Here is a 21047-nt window from a genome sequence, read left to right as displayed (position 1 = left end):
TTCAGATCCCACATCCTGTCAAGTTTCCATGCTTTGTGATTACTTGCCCTGCCCTGATGTGTTTCACCTGTGTCTCAGTGTGTTTAACCTGTGTCTCCCTTGTCTTAGTGTATTTAAGTTCCTTGTCTCCTTTGTTGGCAGATTGTCTTTACCTTTGAGTGAGAGTTCCAGTGTTTTCCTAGTGTATCTTGTGAGTGTGTTTTTGCCTTTTGACCACACTTTTTGCCTGTGTTACTGATCACCCGTGTACTGACCTGAGCCTGATTTAACACCCTGAACTTTTATCTGAGTCTGTGAGTCTGCTTTGTGAGTCCTTCTCCAGTTTGTGTTTGACACAGTCAGAATATCTGTTATTAAAAAATGCTGCACTTGTCAAAGACGGACTCAAAACTATTGACTCTACATTAATTAAATTCCATTCAGAGTCAAGGTTACTAAAAATTAAAAATGGCAAATCAAGCCAAAGATGAGAATGGTCCATCTACCCTGTGTAAAATACCTGTTCAGTTAGAATAAATAATTGAAAGTACTTTCAACTGCCAAAAGGTGTGTAAAAAAATATATACTGTAACTCCACCATTTTGTGGTGGAGCAGTTGTGTCTCAGCTGTGAGAAATGTCTAATTTTGTGTCCTACAGAGCTTTTCCTGAACAAAATAATGTGATTAAAAAATCAAAATATGCCCTTCCATGCCCAGTTGCCAGAGGAAAATGTTGCAAACCACCAATATGTTACATTTGCATGTTTCATACGAATCATATCAGTGTTTCTTAAGTGATGTTTAGTGTATAAGCAGGCTTTGTCGTCTGGAATTGAAGGGGATGGTAGATTGCATCACTTTATTTCCTGCGGGGACTGTGCCTCCAAAGCCAGATATTTTAAGCTAAAACATGATCTCTTCCAACCACAATAACCAAGTGTTGTCTTTTGTGCCTAAACCTAACCACACGTTAACCACAGCGCTGTTGAAATGAAAGGTTTCAGCATATGCATGTTGGGAATAGAAAGATGTTATGTGTTTTACTATAAGTTGTGTTTCACTATATAAGTTTTAGATGTGTGAACAATGAGAATACTGAGATGATTTCAGCTGATCTGAATGTGTTTGCTTTGCAGAAGTGGAGAAGTACAGGAGAGGAAGAGACATGAAGTCTGAGGAGCACATACCGCAATGCTTAGATAATTAGTTTCATATATGGTAAAAAGAATAGAAAGTGATATACAGATAGTAAGGTACAGCACGTGTAGGGAGTTGTGTTGTTCTCTTGTCTTTCAAAACAGGAACCACGCCCCCACCGCCAGCGGGAAGGAGTCAGATTAACACGAGGCAGGGGCGTGGTGTGGTGAAGGAGGAAGTGGAACTGCCAATGAGAAGAGGACAACGCCTTGCGTGCACAATGACACTCTGTTACGCTCAAATATACTGGGTCAGGGGAAGGACAGGAGATCAGACTTCGTGAACTGACACACCTTTGTTGTTCGTCAGGGATGTGAAGTTGAGACCCAGAGCTCTGTAATTTTATTCCTTTACTGCTTAATAAACTACATTAACTGAGACCGAATATCTTCTCCTATTGCTTCATTAAAGAACACGCAGGACTGAGCTCACACATAGCACATTGGAGAGTAGGATGAGACTCTTAGTCCATCATGCGCTACATAACAATGTACAAATGAAACATATCTGTGGTTTGCAAAAACGTAAAATGCCAACATAAATTCTCGTGATTGGGTTGCTGTTTGTCTGCTATGTTAAGTGATTACTGAGTAGACACTGATACAGGATGTGAAGGAAATTTAAATTAGGTGCAACAACTTAATTTGAAATAAAAAACACATCACTAAGGACTTTGGTTGTATTGTCTAAATGTTTATTGTTTCCCTCTTACTCTCCTTTGGTTTCAAAAATGGTGATAACAGTCAAGTAGCTTGATATAAGAATGAGCAGGTCACAGAAACATCGTGTGTACAGTCTCAAAAAAATGCAGTATAATTTAAATATCCTTGGCTGTTTCGCTAAAGAAGTAAATACTGTATAACACATTCAAAACTTACTATACTTGAACCAATAACACAACATGAATCAGAGTGAAACATTTGCTTGCTATATAACTAATAAAAAAAAGCAATACTACACATGAACTTTTTCTCCTTTAGAAGTAGAAATAATACTAGTACAGTACTCAGAAGTAGCTGTACTACAATCAAACTGTAACATAGTAATAAATATAACTGCAGGGAGTCGTACAGAAAGTGCTGTGCTAAAGCTTTAAAATACACATTTACAGATATGTAATACAGAATGTTAGCCCCATAGTTAAACTTTTTTTAAAGGACTTGTTCATCATTTTGAAAAACACACACATTCGAGTTAGATGAGAAGATCAATGTCACTCTCGTGTCTGTGCCTAAGTACAAAGCTACATACGGAGCCAGAGTATGCAATACTTGTTTCCTGCTTGGAGCCAGCTCTGAAAGCCGGCAGAAACAGCTTATCTGGCTTTGTTGAGAATTTAAAAAACTGTGCTTACTAGCACCTCTAAAGCCACATCCACACTAATACATTATTCATTTTAACAGTGTTTTAAAATGAAATGACGGTACATATGAGCGACGAGGGAGACGCCAGAGGCAAGACATTCTGAAGACAAATGAGACTGAGAAGGTGTTTGACACGCCACCATGAATTCTAACACTTGGCTTTCACCTGGGAGAGTGGTCTTTGTGTCCCTTAAGATTATAAAGCAAAATCCTGTTCCTTTATTCTAAACCTAACCATGTGTTTTTGTTGCCCAAAGCCAACCACGTGTGTTTGCTGTTGGAGGGAAACCTAACTTCAGTTTGCGGTGTTGCACTGATGTATTGTGTTTATTTTGAGACTGTATGTAAAAAGGAAATTTCCTGTGAAAACAGAAGTGTATTTTGAAAGAAGACAATGCATGTAACAGGCAGAACTTCACATGGCGTGCCAGAACGTCAACAACCAACGCACCCAAGGTACCTTTCCTGACATATCTGGACATGGAAGGTCCATGACAAAATGTCAGTATGTGACGAGGGCAGAGAATCTGTTGGGCGATGAGTCAACCACACACACACACACTGAAGATAGGAAAGGTTGCTGTAAACATAACAATAGTTACACTTTTAAAATAAAAATGTATTACTGTGGATGTAGCCAAAGGCTCAGATAGATCATTAGATAAAAATTCACCTTAATCTAATTAATAGATAATTTATCTACTAAATGCCAAAAAAGTTGTTCTCTATTTTCTCCTCCTTTAAAATTATCAAATATATTTGACGCCTTGTCTTAATCTTGATTTATGTTATATGAGGATATTTTAGACTTGATACTTTAATCTGTCGCTACTTAGACTGGTGGAATCTGGCAGTTGATTGGTCATTCTCCTGGTTGTTAACTAACGGGGGACTGAACAGAGGCGCAGCCACTGAAGTAGAGCTAGAGACTGAATTGATATGAGTGCTAGTGCCCACTGCCACCGAAGCAGTGGATGCTGGGTAAAAATGGACATCCACTGCGACCGTAGTGAGGCCTAGGGAGACGTGGTGAGAAAGGAGCAGGGGGGGGTTGCCATGTGAGATGCTGAGGCTATGGTGGATGGGTGCTGCACACGCCTCTGCACTTCGCAGGGTTAATGAGGAGCGCAGCCCCTCTTCTCGTCTGGATGGGGGAGAGGGGGAAGGTGAGCGGGAGGGTAAGGATGATGGGGGAGGCAAGGCGTCCTGGCATGGGCTGTGGTTGTCTCCTCTGTTACTGGTCCAGTCCTCAGCACACTGCAGCTGGATGCTCGGCTGTGACAAGGTGCAGCCCTTCTCCTCCTCCACAGACGGATCAATCTGAAATAGTATAATGATAATCATGATAACTTAGATGATACCACAGTGCTCCTTTGTTTTATCAATCTGTTCATGCCCAGAGGACCTAAATTCCCCTAAAAGTCAGACAAAAATATCTCTGGATATCCCTGGATTTTCCACCCTGTCACATGCATGTAATATCAAACCTTTGTGTCAAGGATTGGCTCAGGATATGTTTCTACAGTGACTGAGTGGTTGTCCAGAGCAGGTGGCGTGTCCTCCTGAAGATCCTCAAATGTGGGCTCCATCTGCACTGTGACCAGGCTCGGTCCTGGAGGTCTTGCTCTGGTGTCTGATGTGTTTGGGCTCTGTTCAATCACTGCCACACAGTCATCATCTTCAAAAGCTCTGTGAAAGAAACACAACACTGGTTTCCTGCATCTTCTGGAGGCAAAAGATCAATTGTTACACCTCATCTCATGCATTTCTTTGGCCTGTTTAATAGTGCATTTACCTGTTTTCGTATGTGCGTCCTGCAGCTCGGCGTTCAGTGTGTCTTACAGGGACACCTAGATTCCTCTGAGCTGTCAAGGAAATTTAAATTTTAAAGGGATAATTTGACATTTTGGTAAATATGCTTAATTTGCTCTCTGGATCTGTCTATTGATTTATGAAGCTACTGTAGGGTTGCCATCTTCCAACTCTTACGTTTCCCTTCAATACAGAACAAGTCTTTTAGTTTCCAATCACGAGATGATTCCATATTTTATGGGGTTGGCAACCTTAGCAAGTGAGCTGGTTAGCGTAGCTTAGTGTGAATTGAATGAGAAATAACTTTTTAATTAGTGACCTTTAGAGGTGATAGTAGGCAGATTTTGTTACCTTTGGACAAAGTCAAGCTAGCCGTTTCCTCCTGTTACCAGTATTTGTGCTGATCTAAGCTATACGACTGCTGGCTGTAGCCTCATATTTAAAATTACGAAAGCATCTAAAGGCCCTGACACACCAAGCCGATGGTTGGCCGTCAGTTAAAGTCAGGCTGTCGGTGAGCATCTGTCGCCCTAGTTTTTGGGGCGTGTCCCGCACTGTCTGCACTTCGGTATCGGCGGATTTTCGGCCGATTGAGCATGTTGAATCGGCGGCGGAGCTTGTCGGTGAGAGAGATTACTCTGATTGGCTGTTCAGGTTTTAGTTCCTCGCCCCTGTAGCGAGTGAATCTGTCTGTAGTGAAACCGGGGCTAACCGGTGGTTCCTCCTCAGGCTCCACTTCACTCAGCTGCCTGACAGACCCGCTGCTTCTTCCCACTGTAACCTAAATAACAAACCGGGGCTAGATGTGAGGCTAGCGAAGCGTTAGCCAGTAAGCCTCCGCTAGCTTCCCAGCTAGCCCCGGCTCTCTGTTTGGATCCAACCAGAACACCGAGCCCGGTTTGTTATTCAGGCTAAAGTGGGAAGAGGCAGCGGGTTTGTCGGGCAGCTGAGTGAAGTGGAGCCTGAGGAGGAAGCACCAGGACCGTCTGGATGTAATAGTCCGTGGAGGTGCTGCGGTGCTCAGCGGCACAGATAGGAAACCCCTTGGCTGACAGCATGTACCACTCTCTCACTCCACTCTCTCTCACGCAGGCGCAGAACGTACGTGCTACTTGGCCGTCGGATGCAGTCTTTGTAGTGTGTTCAAATGCAACTGACCTGAGGCGACTTAGACAATGCAACAGTCGGCTTTCATCGCCGCTAGTTCTTTGATGTCGGTTTGGTGTGTCAGCACCTTAAAATATTGTTGTTTTCTTCAGACAGGCTTTGATGTCTAAAATCAGTGAGGTTCATGAGTGGTATCAATTTTCTTATCTGAATCTGTGTCTTGGATTGAACAAGCATATTTCCCAAAATGTCAAATTATTCTTCAAAGAACAAAGATTTATTTCTTTAGGTTTACCGTGCTCAGAATGTAAAATAGGTGTGTTGACAGTTGATGCAGCTGAGGATCTCTGACCTGCTCGGCTGGTTGGCGCAGCTTCGTTCTTCTGGACCACTGAATAGAAGGTAACAGTGATGAAGATGAAGGCCAGAGATACACCCACTCCCACCACGATGGGGATGTCGTGTTTCTCCAGCACAGGCAGCCATGATGGAGACTGCTGCGTTACTCTGAAGTATAGAACACATTATTATCAACACTCTGCACAAATTCCATCCTCACAATATCCATCACTCCACCATATTTTAATCTGACCTACCTGGGATCATTGCTGGTCATAGGTGACTGAGAGGTGTTCCTCTTCAGCCACTCTGTAAGCTCTGTGTCATTGCCTGATTTAGCTGAATGAACTGAGTCATCTTGCTGGCTGGTATTCAACTGCACCTGATCGGACACGTTGACCCGATTGACAACAGTAATCTCAGGGTCCAGCGTTGAGGGATCATTTGTCTCACGGATGGTTGAGACTGAAGGCTTGATTTCAAGAGGGTTTCTGTGTTGGACTGCAAACGTTTCTGTCTGTGATAGAGGAGCTTGTGAGTTGAGGAGTGGATGTGGTGTTGGAGATGACTGAGGAAGTGTGAATAGAGTTGAAGTTGGTGTTGCAGGTGAAAACTGACTGTGAGTTTGGGATAGTTGGGGATTTGTGACTATAGAAGTTGGAGGTTGTGTGGGAGGGAGATAATGCGGGATTGTCGATAGCTCAAGCTGGAACTTTGGAAAAAGACCATGAGTAAATGATTGCTGAGGGTCAGATTGAGATATTTGCGAGATGGTTGGTGAGGGATGCAGATGTTGCAGCCGTTGATCTGGGTGAATGAGTGTGGTTTGAGAAATCTGGGTTGAGGTCGGCTCATGGTACGATTGGTAAAACTGACCATTTGTAGCCATCTCATAAGGTTGAGTTTGGTGCAGATCAGCTTGTAAAGCAAGAGACTGGGTAACTGAACCAGGGTGGCTTGTCTTAGTTTCAGTTATAAGACTCTGTGTTGGAGTGGGAGAATATGAATCCGACTTGAGATAGTGAAAGGGTCCACCCTCCGGAATAGATGACGTCTCAGTGAAAGGCTCAGTGATTTGAATGGCTAGAGACACAGCATGAATGTTAGAGTCCTGGGAATCAGGCTCTGTCAACAACTTGTCACTAACTTGATGCTGATATTGTCCATGTGATGACATTAATGTTGACAGGGAGTGACTTTCAGTGAGCGGGGACTGAAGGGTTGAACTCAACACTTGAACAGTGTCTACTGATGTCTGTCTGTGTGTCACTGATGGCTCAGTATTTGAAATCAAAAGCGTATCACTCGTAAGTGGCAGTTGGGTGTGGAGATCTACTGACTGGAAGTTCGGATGTGGTGGAGGTGGTAACATAGGAGGCTGCATCTGTGTGACTAACGGCTGGGTTGGATTGGTTGTAGGCTGATTCAGGCGGTGCTGTAAAAGATGGCCAAGTGATCGAGGTGGCATCTTTAGCTCAGCCACTGCTCCCCTTGAAAATGTAGGAAATGAGGCAGCGCTGTTTGTTGTAGGATCACAGTGTGAAAAGGAGCCTGGAAATACAAAAAAAAAAAAAAAAAAAAAATACAACATGCATTTTATTTCTGTAAATCCATATTTAGTTATCAGGTTGTAAATGAGGCATTTGTGTTGCAGGATTAGCTTTACGTGAGTGGATTTTGGATGACCCTCACTGCACAGGAAAACCATAATTGCACAAACTACCGTAAGTACAATAGTTGTGCGGTAAACCGGAAGAAAGTGAAGCCAGATCAAGATGTCAGTTTGTACAGTTTTACAGGGGAAATAGAGGTCTTCATGGGTCGAAAATGACAGCCCTCAACCCTAACGGACCCTGGAAATTCATTCCAAGATCTGATCGGACCTGATAATTTTTAAAAACATATACAACCAGCCCAGTTTTGCCCAAGATATCACAGATCCTCGGTGCATGTCCGTGAGGTGAGAGGGTCTTGGGTCTATTTTATGGACTCATTAAACACAGTGTTTAAATTTACTACTGAGAATATTGTTCTACTGCTAAATGCATTTCTCATGTCTGATACAACATATTGCAGTTTCCTTTGGCTTATAGCCTTAAACACATTGTCTCATGGCATGCTGGGAAACTCCATGTATTTAACCCCCAACACGCCACAATATTGTTCTTACCCATCTTACTGTACATAACGTAGTCTGTATATTAAAGATAGACGACATAACAGCTCCCCCAAAGTGAGGCTAAAACATTTGATTGGCTGGCTGCAGTACAGGTCATAAATTCCATCCCTCCATGGTAGCAGATGGGACGAGGGCCAAAGTAAAAGATCGAAGAACAGGTCAAATATATTTTATAGAGTAGTTATTAGTAATTTAACGGACTTTCACAGCCTCAGTGTCTGCCTGTATGATTGTCTGACTATTGTTACCAGATCGAAGTAATTGCTTTGATGAGAACAAAGTTATAATGTATAGACACTTTTGTTCAAGTACATACATGTTGCCTCCTGCTGTGCCTGTACGTGTGAATGATGTGTTGTTTCAAGGTGTTGCTCAGCCACAGAGTCACTGGATTGGGACACTGGCAGGTCGTTGCTGGTGTCGGTGCTCTAGAAAACATGACAGACTCTTAGTTTGAGGACAGGCATAACTTTTGACAAAATCAGAAATGAACTAAGCCAATGAACCAGTAGGCCACAGATATCAGAGCAGTGATGTCACCCACTGACAATGGAAAGTCACCACATGTGAAGTTGCAAAGCGCACACACGCACACACAGTTTAGAATACTTCACAGCTTCTGGACAGACACCACTGATGTGGTAACCAAACAGTGTCACCACACACAAGCAACAGCAGAGGTTTTCACACTGTCATTACTCACAGCAGACAAAACCAGTCTTGTCTGCTTGCCTCTATCAGCTGGACGATGTTCAGCTTAGGACAGAGGACAGCATGAAAGACAATCAGCAAGAAAAATATATTTGTGCATATTGGGGTCGAGGAAGAATCTTGACTATAATTATATACTGTAAGTGAACACCTCAAAGTACATGTAAAAAATACCTCAAACAATGACACACATGAACACCGACTCTGAATATACTGTGATAATAAGACTACGTGTTTGTATTTAGTAATGTAGTGTATTTGTCTCTCTGAAAGAAGACATAAAAGTTGAATGATGATGACATACCCGTGACAGCGAGGACGGTACGCCTCTGATGTCGTCCTGCTCGGTTCTCAGCAGTACAGTAATATTCGCCTACATCAGAATACTGCACACTGGAAATGTGCAGAGCTCCATCTTCTACACATAAAATACCAACTCGTAAATCACATCCAGTTTAGGTATCCGTAGATTAAAGTTCACATTAGCTGATGAAAACAGCTTCTACTGAGAGGCAGAATGGCTCCAATGACACTTTGGACTTACCATCAATGTATCTGTCCTCACTGGGACTGATGGGGGTCTTTGTCTTTGCTCTGCCCCTGGTCCAGGTATATGTGATGGGCAGAATCCCTACAGCTCTGCAGGGCAGGACCACTGAAGCCCCAATCCTGCAGCTCACCTGACCTATAAAGGTCACTATGATGGGACTCACTGGGACGAGGAAAGAAGGAATTTGAGTCATCGCTTTATATGCCTCAAGGAGAAGATAATTCATTTGGCAAAATTATACCTATTATTATTGTTATATTATTATTATACCTACTTAACAATAGAAAACATGTGGCACAAAATGAACCTTAGTGTATTCCCACATTGTTCTTAAGAGGTTTGTGAGGTCCAATATCATATAATGTGGAGAAATGCATTGTATTTGACTTACGTATTTTGCTCCAACAAAGACTATAGAACAGATGTTTCTCTTAAAAATAATATCTTGGTAAGACTACCATGATGACATGTCTGATCTATCTGAATCTTACCTCAGGTGTTGCAGGACATTTTGTTACGTTTATGCCACAAAAGTCAGTGTCACAAGATCCTGACTTCATCTGGACCTGACCAACTGATCTGAGGAGTAATTAGTACATTACATCGCAGTTAAGTTTGTGTAAAAATTACCAGCAACTCTCAGCATCGCTGTGTTGCGGCTGTGGCCCAAAGTGTTGGAGGCCTCGCACACATACACTCCCTCATCGTAGCTCTGGGCTGACTGGATGTAGAGAGTGGCATTCCTCGATCTGTATGACAAAGATGTAAATGGTCACAATCTACAAGGCAGTTGTCAGAGTATTTTTCATGTGGTTTTGCTTGCAAGGGTGGAGCAGGGCGGCGGAGGCCTCGGGGGCTCCAGCCCTGAATGTTTTCACAAATGCCCAGAATCTGTGCTGCTCCCTAAAGAAATCTAGTGTAATAGAATAAATGTTCTTCTGTTGGCCTAATGTTTAACTCGGAGTTTTGAAGATTACATTTACTTTACATTGTTGGGCATTCTTGATTTGTAATTAATTATTATGGGATGTATTCAAATGGAGCTGCTACGTTGCTTAAAAAGTCATCCTGTGAACTCTACTCCAGCATATTCATTTATTCACATTCATTCTTTCTTTTTCGTAAACCACTTATCCTGTTAGGGGTCACGGGAGGCTGGAGCCTATCCCAGCTGACACTGGGCGAGAGGCAGGGTACACACTGGACAGGTCACCAGACTATCACAGGGCTGACACATAGAGACAGACAACCATTCACGCTCACATTCACACCTACGGGTAATTCACCCATAGTCACCAATTAACCTGCATGTCTTTGGACTGTGGGAAGAAGTACCAGAGTAAGTAGTACCAGAGCAAACCTACACTGACATGGGGAGAACATGCAAACTCCGCACACCCTGGGTTCAAACCAGGGAGTGGGGGGCTGTGAGGCGACAGTGCTAATCTCTGTACCACCAAGCCGTCGTATAACAAAAATAGGTTTCAAGATTAGTAATGCTGTTTACGCCAAATTCCCACCCTATTCCTACACACTATTTTGCTTAAAATTAGTAACATCAGACAACTGGAGTGAAAATTTGACATTTGCAACATTTGCTAAGTTATATTTTTAGAATGATCAAGACAGGTGGAGAACAATTAGACAGAAAATAGGATATAGGCTCTGCAGGATAATTTTTTTCCTTGGCAACTATCATATTTTTTCCCAAATGATGTACAGATTTTGGGCATTCTTTTATCTGAAATGGCTTGAAAATAGTGCATATAGCTGTAGTAAATCAGAAAACCAGGGGAGCGTGTCCCTGGACCCCCCTAGCTTCAGGCTGAGCCCTGAATGTTTACAATGTTTTGCTCCACCCCTGTTTGCAAGTGAGCAAAACTGGTGCAGTATTTACTTAAATATTGTACCTAACCACAATTTTAAGGTACTTGTACTTTACTTAACTATATCTTATTTAGTACTTTATATCTCTTCTCCACTACTTTTCAGCAGGAAATATTGTACTTTGTACTCTATATTTACTTTAGTTGTTACTCTGATCTTACCCTCAGGTGTTTTCAGTTATGCTGCTGATTAGACCCACATACTTCTATGATTCCAAAACACACGGGACAAGATGTTAAAATCCTTTGTGCAAGCACATACAAGAGGTCGTTGGTGAACAGTAGATATGGGCTAAGATTAAGTTATAAATTTGGTATGCATCTTCAGTAGTCTTCCTTTGGTTCCTGGGGTGTTTCGGCTATTCACACTATACACCCTCACCAAAGGCGGCCAGCTACAGGGTGATCATTCCTGAGCTTGCATCCCCTGCCCAATTATGCATGATTATTTATTGTCATTTATGATTAATTATTGCTATTTGGAGACCAGCAGGGATCCTTCCTTTTCAGCCAGAGCCACTGGCTGCTTCTCTCTGCTGCCTCCGATGCAGCTTTGATGGCCCAGCGCTGGCTCTGGCCCCTGATTCCCAGGTCCCTCAGTAGTTTGGTGGTAGATGTTGCCACAAACCCTCTGCACCCAACCTCCACTGGGCGGACTTCTGTTTTAACAGAACTGCCCCTCAACAAAACCATATTTTTGTCTACGTGTACAAATTTTTATCTTGTGTGCATGAGATTTAAAAAAAGAGAGTAGACCTACATTTTACTGATAATACTTTTTTTTTCCACAAGTAGAATTTTGAATGCAGGACTTTTACTTGTAACAGAGTATTTTTAACACTGTGGTATTGTTACTTTTCCTTGATCAGAGGATCTGAGCACTTCTTCCATGAGAAAATATTATCAACCATCCCTCCTCTCCAATAAAGTCATAACACATTAACATACCCCAAAGCAATCTTGCCTCCAGTCTGCTTGGAGTGTCCTCTCTTCAACCAGCTGATGGAGGGTAGAGGGTGACCAGACACCTGACACTCCAACACCACCCTAGTACCCACAGGCACCATCAACACCTGGGGCCTCAGTTTCACTGATGGAGGGGCTGCCAGGAAGAGAGAATAACGACTGTTATTATACACGTCCAGGGCCCAGTGGCACAGTGTGGTGGGTCTAATTGTAATGTTATACCCAGCACAGTCAGGGTCGCTCTTCTGGAGGTGAGAAATCTTTGAAGGTGGATGTTGGAGGCCCTGCAGAAGTAGCTCCCACTGTCGAACTCCTGGACCCTGCAGAGAAAAGTTTAAACACATATGCAACCACACCTGAGATATGGTGATGATCAGAGTAAATTACAGTATCATTAGCAGTAACATTGCATATAGTCACGCTCTGAACTACAGAACACCAATGTACAAAAACAAATGAAACTGGAAACACATGCACTCAAAAACTAAACTTTCTAACCACAGAACACATGGCATGTCTTTACACACACCTATGGATAAAGAGGTCTCCACTGGGCAGCACAGTCTCACGAGCTGCAGGAGAGAGAAGTCTGTTGTCTTTGAACCAGGACACCTGAGCTGCTGGTTGGCTGTATGGAGGCCTGCAGGTCACTGTAACATTTTCTCCCCTCTTCACTGTCAGGTTTACAGGCTGCTGGATGAAACTCCACTCCATCTCTGGAAACACAACATGTGCATCACTTTGGACCCTTTTTTTTCACCAACATCTATCACACTCTCTTCTGTGTCTGACGTTCACCACAGCAGCCTCGTTCTTGTCTTCTGCCTCTGTCTTCAGCCTCTCTGCCTGCTCTGCTTTACCATTCCCAGCCCACCTCAGCCATCATAGCACTCAAGCCCTCGGCCTCACATCTTCAAGCTACAATAAAATGCCTTTAACCATTCTCAGTTTCCTGGTTGTGTTTGCAATTTGTCTTATTTTTTTTAACAAGACAGCTCACTTACTTTGAAAATGATTTAACAGAGTTAAAAATGCAATAATAAACAATGTAGTTTACTGCAGACGTTGGCACACAGTACCGGCTGGAAGTAGGAAGGCTGTCTGTGACTTGATGGACTCTTTCTGGTTGGATGCTTCACAGTGATACAAGCCCTCATCCTCCCTGGTCACATTCCTGGAAAACAAAGCCAGATATTAGTCTGTAAATTCAGCCTGAGTGTAAAGAGTCCAGACAGCGTAGATTACAACTTGCTGTATTAAACATATTCCTGATCAAACCAACGACAAAATAATCACAATTTTCACAGTTCTTGGTTCATTAATACAATGTGACAATAAAGAATTAATATTCCTCTCGTCACGTGCAACGTTGGACCTGAATGTGAGCAGCTGTCCATTGTTCTGGAGGTTAAAAGAGGCCGAGCAGTTCGACAGGAGGCAGCCGTCTTTGAACCAGTGCACCATGGGAACAGGGAAGCCTCGGACAGCACAGAGCATGGAGACCTCTGTTCCCATAGCAACAGTGATGTTGTCAGGGCCCTGGATGATCTGCAGCCTTCTAGGGACCCCTGCAAGGTGGAGTGACAATGCTTCAAGATATTAACAACACTGCATTAAGTCTATGTTAATGAGACAAAATACAAAAACAAAAACACGCACTCACCCTGCACATTTAGTTTAGCCGGCTTGCTCTTCTTGCTGATGTTCAGTACAGGATTGTGTGTGACACAGATGTATGTTCCATCGTCCTCTAATGTTACGTTGATAAGATGTAGAGTGCCTGAGGTCTTCCTCTGATTACCACCTCCAAACTCACCCTGAATGTGAAAACAAAATTTGAAGCATAGAGTAATAATACATCTGGGTTTCCATTTCCACCAAAATGTTGGCACCAAAACTGGATGTTTTTCAGCACGGCATCAGCACCTCTCCAGAGGCAACTGTTACATCGAAACCAGGTGTTTTTTAGCAAGACATCAGCTCTTTTCCAGATGAGATTGTTGCATTGAAACCAGGTGTTGGCAAGACATTGGAGCATTTCTGGCCCATGTTTTTTAGCGAGACATTTGGGTATTTCCAGCCCAATTTTGGCACCAAAACTTTGTGTTTTTTAGTACAGCATCAGGGCATTTCCAGCCCAGTTGTGGCACTAAAACTGGTTGTTTTTAGCGAGACCTTGGAGCATTTCTAGCTGTGGTTGCGGTAACAAAGCCGGGAATTTTAAGCCAAAACATTTTCTTTTCCCAGTGCTTTCTTCAATGTGCTCTGCAGGCACAACAGGTTTCATCATGGAGTTGCATCTATCTCTGTTTTACCTCAGCTATTCCCAACTACAAATAATTGCAGTTTGAAACACTCAGGGAAAATCAAACACCTGATTAATTTAGTAATGAAAATATCCTCATCTGGGAGACACTGGGGAAGGTATAGCAGGATGGCAGCATCTGGGAGACCCGCAATACCGAGGTCAGCGGTAAAGAAAGACCATAAAGAAGGTTTATCATGTAGAACACCTGTCTAAACAAATGATGGTGGTGGTGGTGTGAGTCCAGTTATTCAAGGATAGATTTCAGGCAGGAAAAGGTGGATCTGTTTGTTCCATCCAAGCCTTGTGTAGAGACAGGCAGCAGCAGGGGTTGACAGTCATTCAGAGCTCACCTGAATGTGTCTACCTCTTGTGATCAGTCTCCCGTCTTTAAGCCAGGTGATGCTTGCAGGAGGTGAACTTTCCCCGGACACACACTGGAGGAAAACTCCCTCTCCTTCTCTGACTGTCTGGTCCTGGGGGCTGAAGAAGACATCCTCCAGACCTGGGACACACAGTATAAACAGGAAATAGACATTAGAGACAACACATGAATCATTATGTTGACACCACGCATGATGTTAAGGGACAGCACACATCCAGTGGTTGGACTAATTTGCGGACTCACCCAGTTTGGATGAGACTGCCAAGCTGGACAGGATGAGTAAGCAGAGGTGGGAAGTCATCTGTAGGAGCGTCCAGATGGAGACATACACATGCATCCTACTGCAGAGCTCCCTGGGAGGCACGAGACGTACACCACCACACAGCTTCATCCATGGTGTTGGCTGGGAAAGTTTGCAAAGGCAGAATTTGTATCGGAAATGTTGTCAATGTCAACTTTAGCTGTCACAGACTTTGATGTACAGACAGACTGCTGTCTGACAGCTCTGCAGTGTCTAGTCTTAATCAGGCAATTGATTATTTAAAATTACATGCGTTGGGTAATGAATCGTGTGCTGCATATTGTTACAATTCACACAAGGAGGTGCAAGAAGCACTGTTATAGCATGTTGAATAGGACTTGTTTTAATGCGATAAGGAATATCTCCCCTACAAAACAATGATCCCCATATCAGTTAGGCACCCTGTGTTTCGTTGTATTTGTGAAGTAAACAATGCTTTTCTTACATGCCTCCACAATGAATGAAGAATCCGAAAAAAGGGGAACATTATTCTGCTTCCACATGAACAGTTTCATCCAAGGACAAGTAGTGCGCCTAAATGGTAGGATTTTAGTGAAAATGCATGTATTTGTGAAGCACTGAACATACGACTGGATAAATAAGACTTGGATTAAAATGCACAAGTTGTGTGAGAGTTTGTAAACATATGTTTTGATATAGTTATGCCGTTGTGAAATGCAGATCCCAGTTTTCTCCAGTTCATCAAGAATTTCTCTGTTTTTGGATTCCTTGTTCACCGTGGAGTAATGACCTGCACAACCCGGCGTATTATGGGAAATATAAAACTTGTTTTCTCTTCAAACTACTCACCCATCTTTTAAGTGGTTTGTTTACATTATGTAACAGAGGTGCATATTTAACAGATTCAGTGAGACACGCCCGCTTGCTTGCTGTTAGGACACAGTGTTAGGCCCAAATATTTTATGAAACAAGTATTTTTACCAGGAATTATGACTGGAGAGATTTAGATATGTCAAACTTCAACAGATTCTACTACTCAAAAGCTGATAATGGAATCCCTGACTGCAGCAGTGCTGATGATGCTGCTTGCTGTGAGTGTTTAAGACAGTCAGAGAGAGACAGAGAGACAGAGAGAGGGGAGAAGGTGGACTATTGCACAATGTCTCTGTAAGTATTAATAATGAACTCAGAATGCTGCTTTGCCATTTAATGACCCGCCTGCCTGAAATGCCAAGCACACAGGATCTGCGGCTGCGGGTTGTGAGTTGACCCACACATCAATGCTTTTGAGGCATGCAAGAAAACCGGTTCAAAGTTTATTTCATAAGTTCCGTGTCACATGGTGTGAGAAACTGATTTGCAAGGGATAATTCTGTGGGTGAAGCATGTCTTTAACCAGCACCAGCCCTTCATCAGACATGAACAAGATAAGGAGACATCTGTGTCTCCTGGTGCCCAAAATGTTATATGTGGTGATATGGTAAAATTTACAAAAGAAGCAGTTACCATTGTGTGGACCTGTTTTTGTATTTTTGTATTTGTTCTTCAGTCCAGCACCTAGTATTTAATGTTTTTGGATGTGCGTGACTCCTTTAATCTCATTCATTAGCTCTGTAGCACTGTGTTTAAAGCTACACACCCTAGTAAGCACAGCATAAGTATTTCTACAGTGAAGCAAAGAGATTTTGGTCAGACTAATCTATGACACACGTAAGATAAGTGAGTTAAAAATTGGATTGTTTATAAGTAATACGGTTATTTTTACCAAGTGTCATTTCAACATCAGTAAAGCTGCCGTTTGCATAGATTCACTTTTGATCCATTTCTAGAAAATGTATTCAGCAGATTAATTTAACATTACTCTCTCTCACTGTCTCCCTCTTGCTCTTAACACCCTCCCCTCCCTGCTCCCTTTGCTTCATTCCTATTTTGGTTGTGAGTCTGTGGCACCGCAGCGAGCTCAGCTTTGTCCTCTTTAGTCCCTTGAATGGGCCCAACCACTTTATAGAGCTCGCACTGTGGCCCTGCACTCAATGAAAGTGACATGAAAAGAGGCTGCGGAGCTTTGTACTGTGAAGATCAGTTATTGGTCCTCTGCAAGGAAAGCTACCCGTCTGATCGCATAGGCTTTCATGATTCTCAATATGACCATATAAGGGCCGATCCTTTATTGTTTAATGGTACCACAATTTCTGCATGTGCTGTGCTGAATTTGCACAAGTAATGTCAAAGGGGCGCATGCCAAAGATGTATTTTGATCTCTAGAGACTCAGTTATGATTAAAGGGTTAAACTGTGTGTGTAATGATGAAGGTTAAAGACTTCAGTGTGCTTTGCAAGAATGTGAATGCTGCTTCCAAAAATTCAGCAAAAGAAAATGCAAATTAATGTATGTTCCCATCCCCCATCCTTGTGCATATATAAGGAGTTGGGTACATTTGGACACACAGCTAGAGGTGCTAAATATCCAGTCAGGTGCTATCAAATTATTGCAGAAGAAGATGGCATAACAAGATGGCCAGCTAAACCTCACACTGTGGAAACCCATGTGAAAAAGATGACAATGCAGCATTTATCTTTGTTTCCACATGTAATTTAGGGATTTTACTTTCTCCTCATGGCTTGTCTAATACTTTAATTTATTTATTTCTTAATTTCTAGTGTCTCACTTCCACACTTTCAATGGGCCTCATTTATCAACCTTTCTTAAAACCCACTTACACAAAGATGCCGACATTTAACAATGTTTTCTTATTTGTGATTTGTTCTATGTAAGAATTGAATCTTCATACACTCAACAGCACACTTGGGTACATTTGATTGCTGAGATGCTTTTGTAAGTTTTGTATGTTTTGTTGTATGATATTTTCCATCATATTACAATTTTTTTAACTAATTATTTCATAATTTTACAAAAAGCATGTGGTCTTTTAGAATAAATAAACACTACACTAACACTTTGCTTTCAATTTACAAGGACAAGGGGCTTCATCATTATGAGCACAGGTGCAAACAATTCTGCAGTTTAAGAGCACATCATGAATGCGACATAGACCTATCAGGACTTTTCTCGAGAAAAAAATCAAGAAAAAACTTAATAAGGCCCAATGTTTTAAAGTGGATTAAAACACTCACAACGCTCATTATGTGGAAATCTGGTTGTTACATTATAATAAAACTTGTGTTGTCTTATCCTTGTCCTAAATGCTTTAAAGGATGTTACAATTTTCTAATTTTTTTTTGCAATTATCACTGAATAAACATCTATAAACAGTAGATCTGTTCTTAGACAATATCATCTACCCTTACCTTAGATTACTGTAATAAATTACTTGCAATCATAGCCACAAATATCATCATATTATCAATATTGAGTTTTATAGACAAAGTTATAATCACATTTTATTTTACATTAGCCACCTGGCCCCGCACATATGGTACTGTAGCCTTTAGAGGACAAAATAAATCAATAGATGTGAGACTGTGCACTTCTCACCAGTGATGACAGTCCTGTACCAATAAAAAAAAACTACTAGTATATACACTATGAGTATGTTAGTCATCACTGTTGAACTAATGAATGAATTGCTTGACTGGCTCAGCAGAGCTAGTGGCTGGTTACACTCACATAATGCTGAGAGCCTGTGGGTGTGTATTTGTTTGACTCACAACAGATCATTTACACCATTTAGCATGTCATTATGATGGTTTTAGCCCACACACTGACTCTCGTGCTCCTTCTTTTAATGCAGATTGCCAAAGCCATAATATTCATTATTTTCTATTTACTTAATCTCTCAAATGAACAAAGCAATAAGTGGAGAAGCTGAATTTATGTCACCATTGAGTGCAGTCCAGCCTGTTGGATGACAAACTTTGATGCCTCGCACATTATTACATTTCTACAAATCTCGTTGTCGTCTTCAGATAATGAAGAAATGATAAATTTAAATGAAATGTCACTGCTGGGTCAGTCACAGTCTCCTGCAGGTACTTATAAGGAAGTGTGGTGGGGCTGTAGCTCTGGTGAATGAGCTGAATGTATCACTTCACATCAAGTGGTCAGTAATCTGGAGTTATAATTTATGTTTAAGTGTCTACAACATGGACCACATCCCCAGCTTCTGAGATGATTGTTGGACAGTGATTACATTTAATTTTAGGGGCATTAGAGTTCAAATAAAAAGCTGAAATTCTTGTATTTTTAATGCTTTAAAAGCATATCCCATTCCTTTTTTTTTCTTTCAGTGTAGAAGTCAAGTCAATAAAAAATGAAGATTTAGCCCTCGTTTTGGGCTTGATTTCATTAAAAGTATTACTGCTTAAATGCATTTTACTGTACTAACATGCATTTAAATGTTCAAAGGCTAACCAGGAACAGCAGACTTGCTTCTATTTTTTGCAATCTCTCCCACACTACTACTATCAAATCACAGTAAACTGGTTGCATGCATCCAACAAATATATACTCAGTGAACTCAGTGCTGCATGTTGTGTTAGAACAATACTGCACGGTGCCCTCAGATACTAGATGAGAGCTGCATTTGCATATGATTAGAAATGAACAGCTGAATACGAACAGCACACACACTGAATAATCATTGCGGTTTAAACGTACAAGTAGTAAAAAAAACAAAGCACCTTAGACTTGCAAAACTAATCACAAGACAACGCTGATGCTTTTTCTACAAGCTGTTGCAACACATTTTTATCCACTCCACTGAAAGATCATTGAGAGTATTTGATACTCACTCTGCACGTGTCCAAGGATTGTTTCTGTGCTGGTTTGCAATCAGCCCATTCGTCTTCAGGCAGTTTGTGTCTGTCTGTCGTCTGTGCACAACCTCGGTCCTCCTGATGCATTTGCAGAGCTTCCAGCTGGGAGAGAACAACAAGCAACAGCCGCACGCATGTGCTAGACAACCTCCAACCCCCCTTCACACACACACACACACACACACACACACACACACACACACACACACACACACACACACTATTGTGCATTCTCATTCAAAGCCAACAGCTGTAATGAGGCACAAAACCCTAAACTGTGTACTCATTATTTAGACGGTAAGCAGGCAAACACAACACTCTGCTCACAAAACAATAAATTAAAATATAAAGCCAAGTGTCCACTGACATAAGTACAAGTAAATCACATCAGTTTTTATGTAAAGCACAATATTGTTATGTTGTGTTCTCTTCCGACACAGTCTAAGTGTCAGTATCAAGATGTTATCAGGGACCAATTGTTCAAAAAATGTAATGTGTACAAATATAATGTGTACCATCGTTTGCTATCTAGGATCAGCTCCATCTTTTGTGCCAGTTTTTCAGAGCAACACTGGATTGGATGACCCTGATCCCGATGCAAACATTTCAACATTACTGAATCTGTTTATTCAACGCTCTTAATGGGACGACATATCACAATGTAGGCTACTAGGTTAGTAAAGAATGGCATGCAGGACACACGTGTAACAAGAGTGAATCAGAAATGCAGCAATTGGCCTCTTGAAATTTCAAAGGCGTGTTAATGATCACACACACACACACACACACACACACACACACACACACACACAAAATATTCCTAAACCCTCCTCCTTTACAGCCTGGTCTCACTCCCACAGTGTCAAAATACACCCGTGTCATTAAAATGCCTGTATTAGACATACCAGGCTTTCAAACGACTCCAGTATAAACTCATCCACGTCATTGTTAGACGTTTAGAGCAACAAATGATGTATAAAAAGCTTTAAAAAGTCCTCTTTGTGAAGGTGGACAGGGAGATGGATGGGTCCACAATCTTTCCTTAACACTAGCCACGTAGTTTTGTTGCCTAAACCTAACCACCAACCCCTTCTTAGCTACATGAGCAGAACCATGTGACTTACCGTGTCAAGATCTGTCGATCTCTTCTGTGTCAAGATACTACAACAATCTCCACTGTTCTGAGATGGATTTCCACAAGATTTTGGCAAGAGATGAATGTGTGGAAG

The 21047-nt window shown here is 41.8% G+C and overlaps 1 protein-coding gene across 1 annotated transcript; it reads right to left on the bottom strand.

The window, feature by feature from the left end:
- Positions 1 to 1849: 1849 nt before the first annotated feature.
- LOC117252596 (uncharacterized) lies at positions 1850 to 19900 on the bottom strand. Its single transcript, XM_078170568.1, has 19 exons — positions 19795 to 19900; positions 15025 to 15184; positions 14750 to 14901; positions 13755 to 13908; positions 13467 to 13659; positions 13171 to 13265; positions 12621 to 12807; positions 12314 to 12411; positions 12074 to 12227; positions 9870 to 9988; positions 9234 to 9401; positions 8994 to 9107; positions 8682 to 8734; positions 8295 to 8406; positions 6057 to 7350; positions 5813 to 5967; positions 4337 to 4406; positions 4029 to 4230; positions 1850 to 3861 (listed from the first exon to the last, which is right to left on the bottom strand). The coding sequence occupies exons 2-19, from the start codon at positions 15170 to 15172 to the stop codon at positions 3370 to 3372; spliced, it is 3960 nt and encodes a 1319-aa protein (XP_078026694.1). The 5' UTR covers positions 15173 to 15184; positions 19795 to 19900; the 3' UTR covers positions 1850 to 3369.
- Between the last annotated feature and the right edge of the window lie 1147 nt (positions 19901 to 21047).

The sequence above is a fragment of the Epinephelus lanceolatus genome, chromosome 9 (assembly GCF_041903045.1).
Source record: "Epinephelus lanceolatus isolate andai-2023 chromosome 9, ASM4190304v1, whole genome shotgun sequence".
In the NCBI taxonomy this organism is placed as follows: domain Eukaryota; kingdom Metazoa; phylum Chordata; class Actinopteri; order Perciformes; family Serranidae; genus Epinephelus; species Epinephelus lanceolatus.
The sequence above is the reverse complement of the archived record's forward strand: the minus strand, read 5'-3'. Positions and strand labels throughout refer to the sequence as shown.